Raw genomic sequence first — 15,699 nt, 5'->3', positions numbered from 1 at the left:
GTGTTGCTCATCTCTGTTTCTTAGCTGAGAGAACCAGCATTCTCTGAAGACATTTCCATGGTCATGTGGCCAGTATGACTATATGCTGAGGTGCACAGACTACTGTTACCTTCCCACCAAAGTTTATCTACTATTTATCTACTCACATTTGCATGCTTTCGAATTGCTAGGTGGACAGGAGCTGGGGCAAGTAATAGGAGCTCACCCTATTGGGTGGTGCTTGGGTCTCAAGCCCATGCTTCTTTAACCGCTGAGCCATTATGCCCTCAACTGGGTGAAATGGTGCATCAATCAAACGGGCCCACTTACAGTATGCATCCAAAATCCGGGACCCATGACTCCCATAGAACTGAAATTAGGCAAATTTTATAAAACATTGTAAGATGTAAAAATCACCAGAAAACAATTTGTGACATAATACAAAATGTCATAAAACATTTCCTGGGCTGATATTTGACTGTGTTGTTTGTTCAACAAGGGCTATATCTACAGCAGATGCATCTCTGAATGTATTCCAACTTTTCAAGCAGTACATTAGAAGTTGGATCATTATTGAAGGCATTGAAGAATCTGGTAAGGACAGGCTGTCTCATCTTTATATAAATACACCTAAAATATTCATATCCTAAATCTAAGACATTGTGGAGCTTTTCTTATTTGGGCTATGAGTAGAGAATATATTAGAAGTAGAAGTGCTCCGAATTTTGGGAACTGTGCAAAATATATTTGGAAGTCACTAGTTATGGAAAGGTAAGAATAGACCATCTGTATAGCATTGTTATACAAAGTTTTCTTATGCTATATTGCCATATTATTATTCTATGTTTCCTGAATGTTGGTGCTAGATGGAGGGTTCATAGAAAAAGTATCACTTTAAGATACTAGGTGTTGAAAACTCAAAAGATTAAGCCAATACCAGTGAACTAATAGAAAACTTTTTACAATTATTTTCTTGAAAAGATAATAGATGCTAAAAGCTAAAGAATATAATTAAAGACAGTAAAAAGCAGAAATGTGGAAACTATTATGATTTGAACGTTGTACTCTAAGTTGGAACAGAATAAGATACTGTTGGCTTTAAGATTTTTGGCAGTTGTTCCTTTCTCCAACTCCCCAGTACAACTGTTGTCTTCAGCTAACAAGTACAATTAGTGTTTATGCCAAGAAATAAATGGTCACCTCTTGCCTTTCTAGGCAACATTCTTCTAGTCTCTCTTATTTTCAGACATTCTACAAAAACATATTTTAACAGGGAACTTAAAAACTGGATGATTGATACCAACTGTTAAAGCAAGCTTTCAAAATCTCCATACACGATTTCAGTATCATGAAAAAAAATCTTATTTTGAGTTTATTATATTAAAATGTCCTATTTTGATTGCAGAAAAAAACAAAAACCAAACCCATGGAAAATCTTAAAAATAAGCAGATCCTTAAGCAAGAAAATGCAGAATAGAAATTTGAGGTTGACAGAAATATGGTCAAAAATACATACTGTACTTACATGGGACAAGTTTAAATATCCAGAAGCAAATGAATTACATCATACAATATTGCTAATGGCCTGGAGAACTGGTTAATTATAAGATGAATAGAGGAGGGCAGATGCTGTTCTTCTTTGTAAAAGAGGGAGAAGGAAAGATCCACGAAAGATGCATCAGAAGATTGAGACTTCCGGTTTGTCGGCTTTGTGAGCGGGGATTTGCGACTCTGAGCGATCCCGCCGCGCTAGCCGCTTTGGTGCTCCGATCCGGACGGGTCCAGAGCTAGGCTACCCTGCAGGGGTAGCTGAAGATAGGGGGATCCGGAGAGAGGTTTGGGGGTGTTGCAGACCCTCCCCCGGCCGGCAGAACCCCTTTTCCCAAGACGGTGCAGCGGCGGTCCGCAATGGCCGCCACAAAGAAGCCGGCAGCTGGGCAAGTATGCGCAGGAGGAAGAGGAGAAAGCTTTTGAGAGTGAAAGTTTTCTTGGTTGATCCAGGACTCTAAGATACATTTAATATAATTCCTGGAAATGATGGCTTTTTGGATGATTCTTTCCACAAGAGAAAATAAGCGGCAATTTTGAGGTGCTGAAAGGAAAGTTTATTCTCCTCCCGACGGAATTAATAAGTGGATATTGAGAAACCTGGTTTTTTCAGGTAAAACTAGCTTTATGGGATAAGTCAGAAGGAGAGGACAAAAATATATTCATCTGGTTTGATTTTGTTGGAGGAGATGCCTTAAGGATTTGAAGACAGAAATATAACTCCAATAAGGCTTCAAAATATAGATTTGGACTTTCTTTTTCTTTTGTCTGATACTACCCCTGGAAGAGAAAGGGAGAATTTTGTCTTGGCTTGGATTGATTGAGGATTGTGGATTTTGGGATTGTTTTACCTTTTGTTTGGAATATCTTGGTTGGTGTAAGAAGAAAGAGGGAAAAAAGAAAAGAAAAGATCTATAATGGCTTTTTCTTTTGAGGAACTGAGGGAAGAATATGAGCAAACAAAAGCAGCCGGTAAAGATGGTATGGAAAAAGCCTTCCTATTTTTAGAAATGGCGCTGGTTAACTATCAACAAACAATACAACAGATGGAGGCAGAAGAACAACAAGAAGAAGAAGACGAAGATGCCATCTTTAATGAATTCAAAAAATTTAACTAAGAAAGAAGGAAGGAAGAAAGCGAGAAAATGAAGGACTTAAGATCTAAAAAACATTTAAGAAAGAGAAAAATAAGATGCAAAATAAATATAATGATAGTAAACAAAAGAAAAAGGGAACACAACAGAGAAGGGATGCCAGCAAGGCAGAGGTTAGAAGAAGGGGGGTAGGAGGATTTGGTGGGGGAAGAAAGAAAGGGGAAAGGCGGAGAAAAGCCACAATGTTTTGAAATTAGATGGGAAAAGAGGAATTTTCTTCAGGGACAAAGTGTAAAGTACAATTTCCTTAAAAAGATTTTGCAAGGTACATAAGATGGTATTGTAACATCTGTATTAGAAATAGAAAATTAGAATGGCTTAAGAGTTAATAAGAAATTAAAATGTTGAAATGTTTAATAATGATTGATTTTAAAATGTAATAAAATATTAAAGGGAAAGGCAATGGGAATGTTATAAGATTTAATATTTAGATTTATTATTTAACTATGTATTTAATCATTTTGGATTTATTACTCTGTTTTTATTGTTATTAAAAGAAAAAAATTAGTAGATAGAATGTACCAAGCAGAATCAGATTGGGTATTAGGTGTTATTTTAAATGTTAATCTAATTAATTTAGGGGAGGATAGAAAGGCATCATACTCTGATTAGTGATTTCAGGAGAAATTCTTTTTTTTTTTCATTATAAGGAATGAGATAGAGGATAATAAAGAATGGGCAAAAGATACAAATATAATGATTTAAATTAAGATGGATTAAATAAGATAGAACTATGAAGAGTGAAATGTGTGGAGAAGTTTATATAGAAGATATAGAATGGTAAACAAAATAGGTAATGATATGTAAGATGAGCATGAATATAATTGAAGCCCATATAAAGAGAGGTACCTGGGGCCAAGTTACTTTCCTAAAAGAATTTTTATATGTTTGTTTGTTGTGTGTTTATGTTTTTGAGAGTATTAATAAAACCTTGTAGAAATACAGAATGAGAATAATGGTAATCAAGTCAGAAAGAAATAGATGAAATAATAATAGTGAAATTGAATAAGAGTAAAGAGAAGTAAAGAGAAATTGGATAAGAGGTATTTTTATGCTCATATGGAAATGGCTTAAAATAGAATTGTATTGTATAAAATAAGGTTTTATCTGACTTAAAATTTATAATGGAAAAAGGTTCAAATATGTAATGGTTGATGATGATTTGTTTGTCTTTGAAATTAATAAAATTTGCTAAAAAAAAAGAAAAGAAAGATTCATCAGAAGATTAGATAAGAATAGATAAGCATTCAATGTGTGGAAAAATTCTAAGAGATATATCTGTAAGCCCCTTGAGAACAAATGACCATGGAATTGTTAGGAACAAATCTTGCCAGATTAAACTTAATACATTTTTGGCCAGGATAACATCTTTCCTTGTGGAGATGTTCTAAATATAATATATTTCGTTTTCACAAAACATTTTACAAAGTACCAAATGATATTCTGATGACCACTACTAAGATATGGATTGGACAACAATGCTGTTAAGGTGGCTCGAATACTCACAAAGTGTCCATCAGTGTTTCCACATCAAATTTTTATCAAGAGGGATGCTAAAAGTTTCAGCCCTGATTTATATGTTTTCAACATGCTTCTTTAATTATCTGAATGAGAAAGTGGTGAGAATACTTATCAAATCTGCAGAACACATAATATTGGAAAAAATAGATATATTTTGGAAAACAGGAGTAATTTATTTCCCCCCTGCCATGGTCAGATAATTCCTTGCTGAACCTCCAATTCTATGGCTTCCCTCCTCTACACAGGAGGCTAGCCTATTCAAATGGCCCGCCCCAGAAATCTAATGGACCCAACTGGGTTCCAGAGGGAGCTTGGGTTTTTTTTTTTTTTAAGAAAGTCTGTTATTGAAGCATTGGTAGCTGTTTGGAACAATTGGCTGCTGTTTTATATTACATTGAATATGCTTTTATTTATTTTTTACTGTTTTAATTGTTATTTGTCCAGAGGACATGTATTTGAGGTGGGTGGTCTTATACATTTAGTGAATGAGTGAGTGAATGAATGAATACATAAACAAAAAGTTATTCGCTGATGATGTTCTAGAAGGTCGTAAAGGCCTGGCTCTTCTCTAAGCTTCAAGATAGGGTGGTGAGAGCCCTTGATGAATATATGATATACTTTGTTATTGCTAACCAGACTTGTCATTTTGTTTAATATTTAACATATTCTAATTTGATTGTATATATCCTAGACTGTTTTTATACTCACCAGAATTGACCTGGAGTCGGATGGGATCTAACAATTCGAATAAAATACTCTCTCTCTCTCTCTCTCTGCGTGTGTGTTTGTGTGTGTGTTCATGTGTATTTAGACACACAGAGAGAGAAATAGAGAGAGAAAGAGGGAGGGAGAGAGAGAGAGAGAGAGAACAAATCAAATGAATAGAGGAGAGGTAATACCTGGCTGTGTAGCAATATCTATAAAATATTATTTTACTATACTAATAATACCATTTTATTGAAAACTGAATATGAGGTAGCAGTTACTACCAGTACATGGTTGCAAAAATGGTAAATACAATATGAGTGGGCATCAGCTGGGAAGTTCATGGGAAGTAATCATTTCCACTTCAGACCCCACCTCAGGTATTTTGGGCATCATACCTTAAAAGAAAACTTCAGACAAACTGTGACATATCTTTGCAACAGTGGAAAATATCTGTGGCTCAGGTTTAGAATGAGGGTGAAGTTTCATTCTCTGAGATTGTGGGTTGGTTTCCGAATGTTTCATTACCAGGTTAGGTAACATTTTCAGCGGAGTTTAGGGGATGTCAGTGTCAGTGTTCTTCTAAGGGCCTCAAGTGTGGTGTGTCAAGTGAGGGTCTTGTGATGGGTCAGCTGTGAGTCTTGTGATGGGTCTTGTGATAAGGAGATTATATCAGGCCAGGATCATTGGGAGGTGAACTGCTGGTGGTAGTGGGTTGCGTGGGTTGGTTGAGGGTCGGTACTGTTTCTAGTTGGCTGTGTGGTTGATTTGGATTCTGTGGGGTTCGTAGCCTGGTTGTAGGTCAATGTATCTGTTGATGGAATTGCTTGTGGAGTGCCAGGTTTCGATGAACTCATAAGCATAGCGGGTGGTAGTATGGCCAATGATTTTTGTATTGCTCCAATTGAACTGGTGCTGTTTGGTGTCTGTGTGGGTGGAGATTAAGGATTTGGGATAGTAGCATTTGACTGCTAGCCGGTGTTCGTGGATCAGAGGTGGTATTCACAGGTTCTGACCAGCTCTGGAGAACTGGTAGTGGAAATTTTGAGTAGTTCAGAGAACTAGCAAATACCACGTCTGACTGGAGGTTTTACAATATCCTTCCCCTGCCACACCCAACAAGCCATGCCCACAGAACTGGTAGCAAAAAAAAAAAAAAAAGAATCCCACCACTGTCATGGATCCTGGTTTTTAAAGATGTTACCTAGCCTGGAAATGAAACATTCAGAATCTAATCCACAAGCTCAGAGAACGAACCTTCATTCTCAAATAGTGACATATTCTGAGATGGGAAATGAGATTATCATAGGATTAGAACAGATTTATGAAAAGAAACTGAAGGAATTGGGAATATTTAACACTCTTCAAATTCCTCAGAAGTTGCAGATAGATACTTTCTATATTGTCACTAGGCACTAGTACCTGTGCTTTGTTATTAGAAAGTAATATAAATTTAAGTTACAAGAGTGTTTAAAAAAGGTGGTAAGAATAAGAGCCATTTGACATGGAACCAGTTACCAATGGGTTGATCAACTCTCCTTCAGTTGATATAGACAAGAGTCTGGGCAGTCACCTATTGAAGATGCTTTAATGAAACTGAGCAGAGAGGATTTGATCATTAAAACAGCTCCTTTCAATTCTGTGATTCTACTATTTTAGTGTCTAAGGACTGTCACAAATTGTTAACTGGCTGTTATACAATTAAGGGCACGCACAAACTGGTTGTTCCAGAAAGATCCAAGATTTATAGGCAGACAATTTATCTGGGACATGTCACATAAACATGAAATTGTAAACTGCTAAGCTGCAAACTAAATGCAAACAATTTAAATGGAGCACTTGAGTTCAGGTTGCTATTGCAAATAAATCCTATAGTAGTTAGTTGGTCAGAGGGAACCTTTGGTCTATCCCAGTAGATCATTTTACATCTTTGATTCTTGTTTGTCTTTAATTGCAAAACCAACTAAACAAACACCAACTGTTAGGCCAAGCTTGTTCTTTACACAAATAGTAATTGCAAGACAAAGGTAATACAGTATATGCTTCCAAGTTCTCCAAGAGTAGGATCCCAAGAAAGCCAATAAGCAAAACAGTGGAGTAAAAACAATGAGAGCATTAGTACAAAAAACTGTCAATCAACATGAGATGGGAATCAGATAACCATCTGGCACAAGGAGATGATCTTTATAAATTATAAATACAACTCCCAAAACAAAACAAAACAAAAAAGCAGATTACCCATATCAATAAGGAAACTTCAATCCAAAAAGAGATCACTCTGGCGGAAAAACAAATCTGGTCACGTTGCCAATTTCAAAAACCGATACAAAAATTTATGCCACCAGATAAAGACTGAATGCACCAATTATCACATTAAACAAGAGGAAAACCTTCTAAGCACCAATTCCACCCGAGCTTTTTACAATTTTGTAAACAACAAACTAAAAGACTCAAGGTCCATTCCCCCCTTGATAGGACCTGATGGTAAAGACTGCAACGACGACACCATTAAAGCCAACATCTTTAACACATTCTTCGGCTCAGTATTTGTAAACAGCAATGGATCATGCCCAGTATTTCCTAGCCGTACCACAGATAACAACAATGATCTAATACATATCGATTTCACAGAAGACAATGTCGAAAAATCACTACGCAATCTAAAACCATCTCTATCTATTGGACCGGATGGAATATGTGCCTATTTCTTAAGAAAGCTATCCACTGCCATAGCCAAACCTCTAAGCATAATCTTTGAAAAATCTCTCAGGACCAGCTCTTTGCCTAACCTATGGTCACAAGCCACAGTCATCCCCATCTTCAAAAAGGGAGACCCAAGCCTAGTTGAAAATTACAGGCCAATCTCCTTATGCTGCGTCACCTGTAAAGTCATGGAATCAATTATTAACCAATCCATCATCCTCCACTTAGAGTCAAACAACCTACTCTCCAATAAACAATTTGGTTTCAGAAAAAAACTATCCTGTAATCTGCAACTCTTACACTGCAAAAACATATGGACGAAACAACTCGACCAGGGCAAAGCAATTGACGCAATCTACATAGACTTCTGTAAAGCCTTTGATTCAGTGGTACACGACAAACTACTCCTAAAAATAAAATCCTATGGTATCTCTGGACAACTGAATAACTGGATAGAAGCATTCCTGGCAAACAGACAACAAATGGTCAAAATCGGGAGCGTTCTATCAAATCCAGTACCTCTCAATAGTGGTGTCCCCCAGGGCAGTGTTCTAGGACCAACTCTCTTCATACTCTACATAAACGACCTCTGTGATCATATTAAGAGCAATTGCGTTCTCTTCGCTGATGATGTAAAGCTGTTCAATACCACAGACAATACTGCTACCTTACAAAAAGATCTTGACTATGTATCTGAATGGTCAAACAAATGGCAACTTCAAATCTCAACAAATAAATGCTCTGTCTTACATATTGGCAAAAAAAATCAGAAAATAAAATACAAGCTGAATAGTCAAGATCTTGTTGATGACTCAAGCTCTGTAAAGGACCTTGGAATACTCACCTCTAATGATCTAAGTGCTAGAGCCCACTGCAACTACATAGCCAAAAAGGCATTAAGAGTTGTTAACCTAATCCTACGTAGCTTTTTCTCTGGTAATATCACACTACTAACCAGAGCATACAAAACATTTGCTAGACCAATACTCGAATACAGTTCATCAGTCTGGAACCCTCATTACGTATCTGATATTAGCACAATTGAGAAAATCCAGAAATATTTCACAAGAAGAGTTCTCCACTCTTCTACTCGCTGTAGAATACCTTATGCCACCAGACTTGAAATTCTAAAACTAGAAAACCTTGAATTACGTCGTCTTCGGTCTGACCTAAGCATGGTATATAAAATCATACATTGCAATGTCCTACCTGTCAATGAATACTTCAGCTTCAACCATAACAACACAAGAGCACACAATAGATACAAACTCAAAGTAAACTGCACCAAACTTGATTGCAGGAAATACGACTTCAGCAATAGAGTGGTCAATGTCTGGAATACTCTACCCGACTCTATAGTCTCTTCCCCAAACCCCAAAAACTTTAACCTTAGACTGTCTACTATTGACCTCACCCCTTTCCTAAGAGGTCTGTAGGGGGCATGCATAAGCGCACCATCATGCCTACCGTCCCTGTCCTATTGTTTCTCTTATTCTTTTATTTTTCTTATATGTACCCATTTCATGTATTCACAACTATGTATACACTTATACTTATTATCTTGTAAACAATTGGCAAATCAAATAAATAAATAAATAAATAAATAAATAAATAAACATGGAACAAGCAAAAGGGTTCAGGGAAGAATCCAACCCATATGGATCTTCACTAGACTGCCTGCCTCACATCTTCAGAATCCAGAAAAGAAATTGTTCTAGCCAGTATCCAAAGCAATGTATGACTGGTCTCATGAGGTCAATGATATCTGGGATACTAATTTCTTAAATACAGCCCACCACTCCATATTTTGTGCCATTTTTTTTATCTGAAGGCGCTTCCAATATGGCTGTCCAATGTTCTGTTATGTAATGGAACAAGAACAAAATTTCCTATTGGGTTGTCTAAACCCAACTTCTATATGCCTAAAATAAGTTTTAAGATCCTAGCCTCCATTTAGTTAATGCCTTTTAAAGTACATAAACGCCTAAGTAAAACAAAGGAATAAAAGAAAAACCTTGAAAAAGGTTCACAGCCTTAAACAATAAAATGAAAAAAAAAAGGAGTTTTCATCCAATGGACCAAAACCTGGGATGTATAAGATAGAAAGTTATCCTGCAGTTGATGACAGCAGAGTCTGCAAACAGCTTTTCTTATCCCAGTGTCTTCCAGATGTATTCGTTTACAACATCCATAATCCTCACCTAACCAGAAGAGCATCTATTTGGAGAAGCCAGGCTTACTAGGCACAAGAGTTTTATTGTCATTTATACATGTGGACTAGGGGATGTGGTGGCTCAGTGGCTAAGACGCTGAGCTTGTCGATCAGAAAGATCAGCAGTTCGGTGGTTCAAATCCCTAGCACCATGTAACGAGTGAGCTCCCATTACTTGTCCCAGCTTCTGCCAACCTAACAATTCGAAAGCATGTAAAAAATGCAAGTAGAAAAATAGGGACCACTTTGGTGGGAAGATAACAGTGTTCCATGCACCTTCGCCATTTAGTCATGCCGGCTACATGACCACGGAGACGTCTTCAGACAGCGCTGTCTCTTCGGCTTTGTAACAGAGATGAGCACCGCCCCCTAGAGCCGGAAACGACTAGCACATATGTGTGAGGGGAACCTTTACCTTTATACATGTGGACATTTTAAAAAACAAATCACATTGCTCCACACACATAAGCAACCTTTCATAGTATTTCAGTATAATTGTATATAAAGCTGTTACAGAACCTCATTGGTTGTAAAAACTATAATTTGCATTTGCTTGTAAACTGTGGCTTAGAATCACTTCGTATCAGAGCTGCAAGATGTGTGCAAATTAAGAAAAGCACATGGCGTCACCACTAATTTACATACAAATGTAAACCTCACCACTTATGAAGAGCCTTGTTATTACAAAAAGTAAACTTCATTGATTCATCTGTTATTTATGCAGCCACCCAAACAGGACATTTCCTTTCACTAATACCTTGTTGGGCAGAATAGTGAGGCTTATAAAAGCCAGTGACTAACATCTGTTCCAAAATGGGCTTGTAAGCATTCTTCCTAGGTGGCCTGGCCACTTGGACTAAGATCCAACAGTAATGTAGACTTTGTCGTTTCTGATGTGGGATTTTATGCCATGTGGCAATCTATTCTATAGTCCCCCAACTTGTGTGTATGTGTATACATACATACATATAAAACAAACCCAGAAAAATAAAGCAGTTTGGGAATTGCTTTTATTTAGTGCTCTCAAGTGTATCTTATTGCAATATTGGAGCCATTTTTACTATGTATGATTTCTCCATGCTGCCAATACACAAAAAAGGATGCTAAAGGAAACAACCTATTGTATTCACATTTTACTCTATTGTACAGGATTACACTACAGCAAATTTGCAAGGAATTACAGATTTTCAAGTACAGGATTGTTGTACTGATGTTAAGAAAAATGTGAGCTAGCTGCTTGCTATAGAAGGTAATCCAAACTTAAAACATAAGTGACCATGTTTTGTCCCTTATTGTACCCATTCTAAATTCTAGCAAAGTTATTTTAAGTAGATCTCTATGTCCTATCTATATAATTGCATCCTGCTTTTCTTTCTTTTAAAAGAACTCTTCTAGCAAACTTTTTATAACTGATTCTAATAGACCAATCAAGTTTCATCCAATTTGCTAAAAAAATATGGAGACCAGAAATATCTTTCAAACAAGATGTCGAAATAGCCAAATAGTTTCCTGTATAAGATATTAACACCAAATATTCAATATAATTTTTGGCTGAAAGGAAATAATGGCATTATTTTAATGTGAACAAGTAAAGAATAAAGGAGAATGTTCAGGAAGTGCAGCAATATAATCTACCAAGTTTAGATTAATATCTTAAAATTTGATCCTCTTTAGTAAGATTAAGGTTTTGTGCAAAAACATTATAGTTTACAAATATTATATTGGATTGTTTTCTTCTTCATTCATGTATCAATAAGAAATTACTCAGGAATTCCCTAGATATATCTAAGACAGCAATAGCACTTAGACTTATATACAGTTTCATAGTGCTTTATGGTACTCTCTGGGCAGTTTTCAAATGTCAGCATATTGCCCCCAACAAACTGGGTCCTCATTTCACCGACCTTGGAAGGATGAAAGGCTGAGTCAACTCTGAACCGAATCGAAATTCAGGCTGTGGGCAGAGTTAGCCTGCAGCATTGCATTCTAACCACTGCGTCACCAGATTTGGGATTCATGTGTGTAAAATGTACAATCAGCTGATATAAGACATTCTGATCAGTTCATCAAATGCCTTGCATTAGATAAGGCTAAAAGGGAACACCATAACTTTAGAGCATGACGAACATTGTCTTTTCTTATTACTTGCTGCATTTTGAAGAGAAGGTAGAGGGGTTGTCCGGAATGCCTTCCTCTACAAAGATCCTTGATGAACCAAACTGGAATTAAGCAGAACGATTAATGCATAAAAGTGCATAAAAGGTTATGTTCAATGGGTTTTATCTCCTAGAAATGTGGAAATGTCTGTTACACAACTAGATAACATCATCAGTCCTCCCCCCCTCCCCCTCCTCTTCCTCCTCAACATTATCACTGATTATGTTACCTAGTTGGATAATGAAACATCTCAAGCAAACAACCAAGCTGAAAGAGCATTAAGGACTCCAGAGTTCAACCCTGAGCTTCAGATACTCTCTTCTATTGAATAATACTCATCTTTGATTTCCTTCTCCAAAACTAAAATATTGGCAGAATCAAACACAATAAAAAATAAAGCAGAAAATAGGCATATTTGGACAGATTACTCCACAGAGGACGTTTGTGACAGGAAATGCAGCTGTGTGACTAATAGGGCTGACTTTCTCCTCTTGGCTTTCTCTCTCCTTTAAAATTTTTGTTTATTACTCAAGATTGAAAAAAAAAAAAGATAAAACGTAGCAATTTTCCTGGAAAAAAAATGATCATAAGCAAAGGCAGTAAATCTAACACAGAACCAGTGCTATAGAGCCCTCCTTTAAATATTTTTTCCAGGCTCCTTATTTACATCATATCACTCTCTGCTTGCTCAAAACATATGTCTGGCAGATCGCTCTTTTCTTCCTGAAGAGAAGTGAAACATATGAATTGCATTTTGAAGATTTAATTGAAGAATTCCTGACCAAAAAAAAAAGAAAAAAGAACCCCGAATGCCATAACGGAAACTAAGAGATTCCTTACATTATGTATTCTATTCAACGCCATTGCTTATTTCTAAAAACTATACAAATTGGAAAGCAATTTTGTACACAATAAAGATTCTGTTCTTGATATGATGGGGTGATGCAGAGAACCTGAAATAAAAGTAAAGCTAAATTGCTATTGAGAATGTTCACCAGATGAAACATGAAAGTATTTCCACACAGCATAGTTTTCTTTTTATTTCTAGCCCTCAATCCCTCACAAACTAATTTTAAACTGCCTTTCAATTGTGTTCACTTCTGCCAGTCTCAAAAGGGAACAGACAGGATTAGGTTTCCTTCCAACTGACAAACAGGAGAGGTTAAAGCAAAAAAGAAGAAAAAGGCAATTCAAACAATGCCATATTCCTTAAACTACCATGGTTCCTGAACTAAACATCCCCTGATCTCCATTCTATACAAAGGCAAATATATTCTAAGGTGAATCATGAGGTACAGCAGACATTAAAATGAACCTAGAGAAACCATCAGAGAGTTTTCTGGACTAAGAATGTGAATAGGAAATTTCTGTTTTACAGGCTCTGTGTCAGCATTCCAAGTAACGACTTCCAAAGAAAAAGACTCTGAGAATATCTTCCCAAAGATCCATTTTATTAGAGATGTCATATTGGCACATCTGAGGAAAACCCGAATCTGAGAGTTCCAGGTTTCTTCTAGCCCAAAGAAAATCCAAAATCCAACCCTTGCACCCAAAAGTTCATCACATGGTCCAATCAATCGTTCCAACTTGAGACTACTCCCAGTCACTCTCCTTCAAGTTCAGGGTAACATGTCCTTGACTTTCTGAGAAAGGAATGTTGTGGTGGCTAATCTTCCACCACTCCTTGAAATCCCGCCTCCCAAATTCCCAGGCACTAAATGTGGCAGCCCAGAAGCCTCAAAGAAAAATGGCTTCCAAGCTGACAGTCTGTTCATTAAGATTGACCCATACCTGGAGGACAATGTGGGGCTGGATTTGCGAGACAAATAATGCTTTATTAAGAGAGAACTTCCCCCTTTTGAATAAACCATCTCTCTGGCAAATATCAAATTCCAATCTTCTATTCCTAGGATGAAATGGATATTCTGAGCATCTTGCAATCTGGATTCAGACCAAGAGCTCACAATGGTCTTCCCAGGGGTGTGTGTGTGTGTGTAAGTATATATCAAATGTAACTTTTAAAATTATTTTTGTTAGGATGGATGGAGGAAACACACCCCTCCTAGTTCTTTTGCATCTTTCAATTGCCTTCAATACCATTAATCATTGAACCCTTCTGGAATGCCTACAAAGGTTTAAGCACAGAGGCACTATTTCACAGTGGTTCTGCTTCTTCCTAATTAGGCAGTTTCAACTGATGCCGGCCTTGTGAGGTAGTCCAGACAGATGCCCAGATGCTTTACTGTAAGGTTACATTAACCAAATCTTTGCAAATCTGAAAATACATTTCTTCCCCATCTCCTTTACAGCCCCAGAAACTAGCGAGAGTCCCTTCTGAGATGGTTAGCCCACCCACAGTCCTTCTGCAAGCTCAGTTGCCTTTTATCTAATTGTTCCCCTGCTAATGGCTCTTTTCCCTCTCTCCCAAGGTCATTCCCACATACCATTACAACTGATGAGTGGTGGGGAAAGCGGCTGTTCTCATGGTGGATCCAAATATCTTCCTAATTTCGTAGAACTGGTCTGAAAAGACAAGATCTTGGCAAAAGGCCTTCTCTCTGGACAGATAGGGTGTGTAAGAGACTAGTGGCAGCCTATCATAATTATTATTTACTGAGGAATTCTTGGAAGGAAGGGGCTACCAATGAGATTTTAAATTACCACACCTCCCAGCTCATAACAACCAGCTGGTACTAAAAGAAACTGTAATTCCTGTATTGGGTACTTCTTCACAATTATCCTAGAGTTGCAATCGAGAAGAGACCACTGTGTATGCATGCTTATGCAATTTTTCTCTTTAGTAAATGTATCCTAAATTGGATTCCGGTACTGTAGGAGAACTTGTTGTTTAGGAACAAAATGTAACAAAAACCTTGATTCATTTGCTCATAAAATCTGCTGCAAAATGTGAATGGAAATCACACAGCTTGAAAAAATATATTTCCCCCCATAAAGCAGCCACCTCAACCCTGAGCACCCTCCGCCAGGTGTGTAGACTTCAATTTCTAAGATTCTCAAGTTTATGTAGCAATTGTTAAATCTCCTGGATTTTGACGTTCATACACCTGGTGACACCTAGCTTAGGGAGGATTGTCCTAAAAGGAACACAAGGATGAAATGAAAATCAAGGTGTGGATGTAATGAAGGAATAACACGATTATTTCTGTCATAGTTTCCAAGAAGCTTGATTTGATTTTCATTGTATCTTAGTTGCTTGGCATTCATTACTACAAAGAGCAATGTTAGCTGTACAGAAAGCATGGGACACATCCCAGGTCTTTCACTAAATGTGGATTTTAGACGAATAAACAGAAATAATATGAAAATATGGCTTTAAAAAAGATTACCAATTTAGGAAGCCAGTTACAATTTCTGGTCTGTGCATTTTTAAAATGCAAACACAACAAATAAATCAGGAGTATCTCTTTTTTACAAATCTACTCAGAATGTATGTTTGCTTTATGTATCATGATTTAATGGCAACTGTTGCTATGAGATGAAATTCATGGATAGAGCACTTGGCCAGAAGCCAGCACAGAAATTCTTGAATGCCCAATTCTGACAAAATGACGCAGAGCAATAGTCTTCTCTGCCCAAGAAGCTAACATCAGGATGCCTAGCATTTGCTGCCAACAGCACTTATTTCAACTTGAGTACTTATTTTTATATTCTTTCTGTTTCTAAGCAGTTTTAAAATATTACAATGAGCTAGGATGAATT

General features: G+C 37.0%; 1 protein-coding gene across 13 annotated transcripts in view; it reads right to left on the bottom strand.

Annotated features, from left to right (window-relative positions):
• RAD51B (RAD51 paralog B) overlaps positions 1-15,699 on the bottom strand; it is a 348,291-nt gene that overhangs the window by 31,484 nt on the left and 301,108 nt on the right. Inside the window, exon 11 of one of the 13 annotated variants that reach the window (XR_015746713.1) lies at positions 4,188-4,285. The exons of 11 other annotated variants lie outside the window; for them this stretch is intronic. Coding sequence is in view for 1 of the 2 variants with exons in the window: in XM_087951609.1 (XP_087807735.1) it covers positions 4,278-4,285 (8 nt within the window). In the remaining variant the exon portion in view is untranslated. Of the gene's footprint in view, positions 1-4,187; positions 4,286-15,699 lie in introns of those variants that run through there. One more of the 13 variants, XM_087951609.1, reaches the window with a different exon arrangement.

Source organism: Notechis scutatus, chromosome 1, assembly GCF_049901735.1.
Source record: "Notechis scutatus isolate UNSWTSFEM ecotype Mainland chromosome 1, rNotScu1.2, whole genome shotgun sequence".
Lineage (NCBI taxonomy): Eukaryota > Metazoa > Chordata > Lepidosauria > Squamata > Elapidae > Notechis > Notechis scutatus.
Note: the sequence above shows the minus strand (reverse complement) of the source record. Positions and strands in the feature narration are given on the sequence as shown.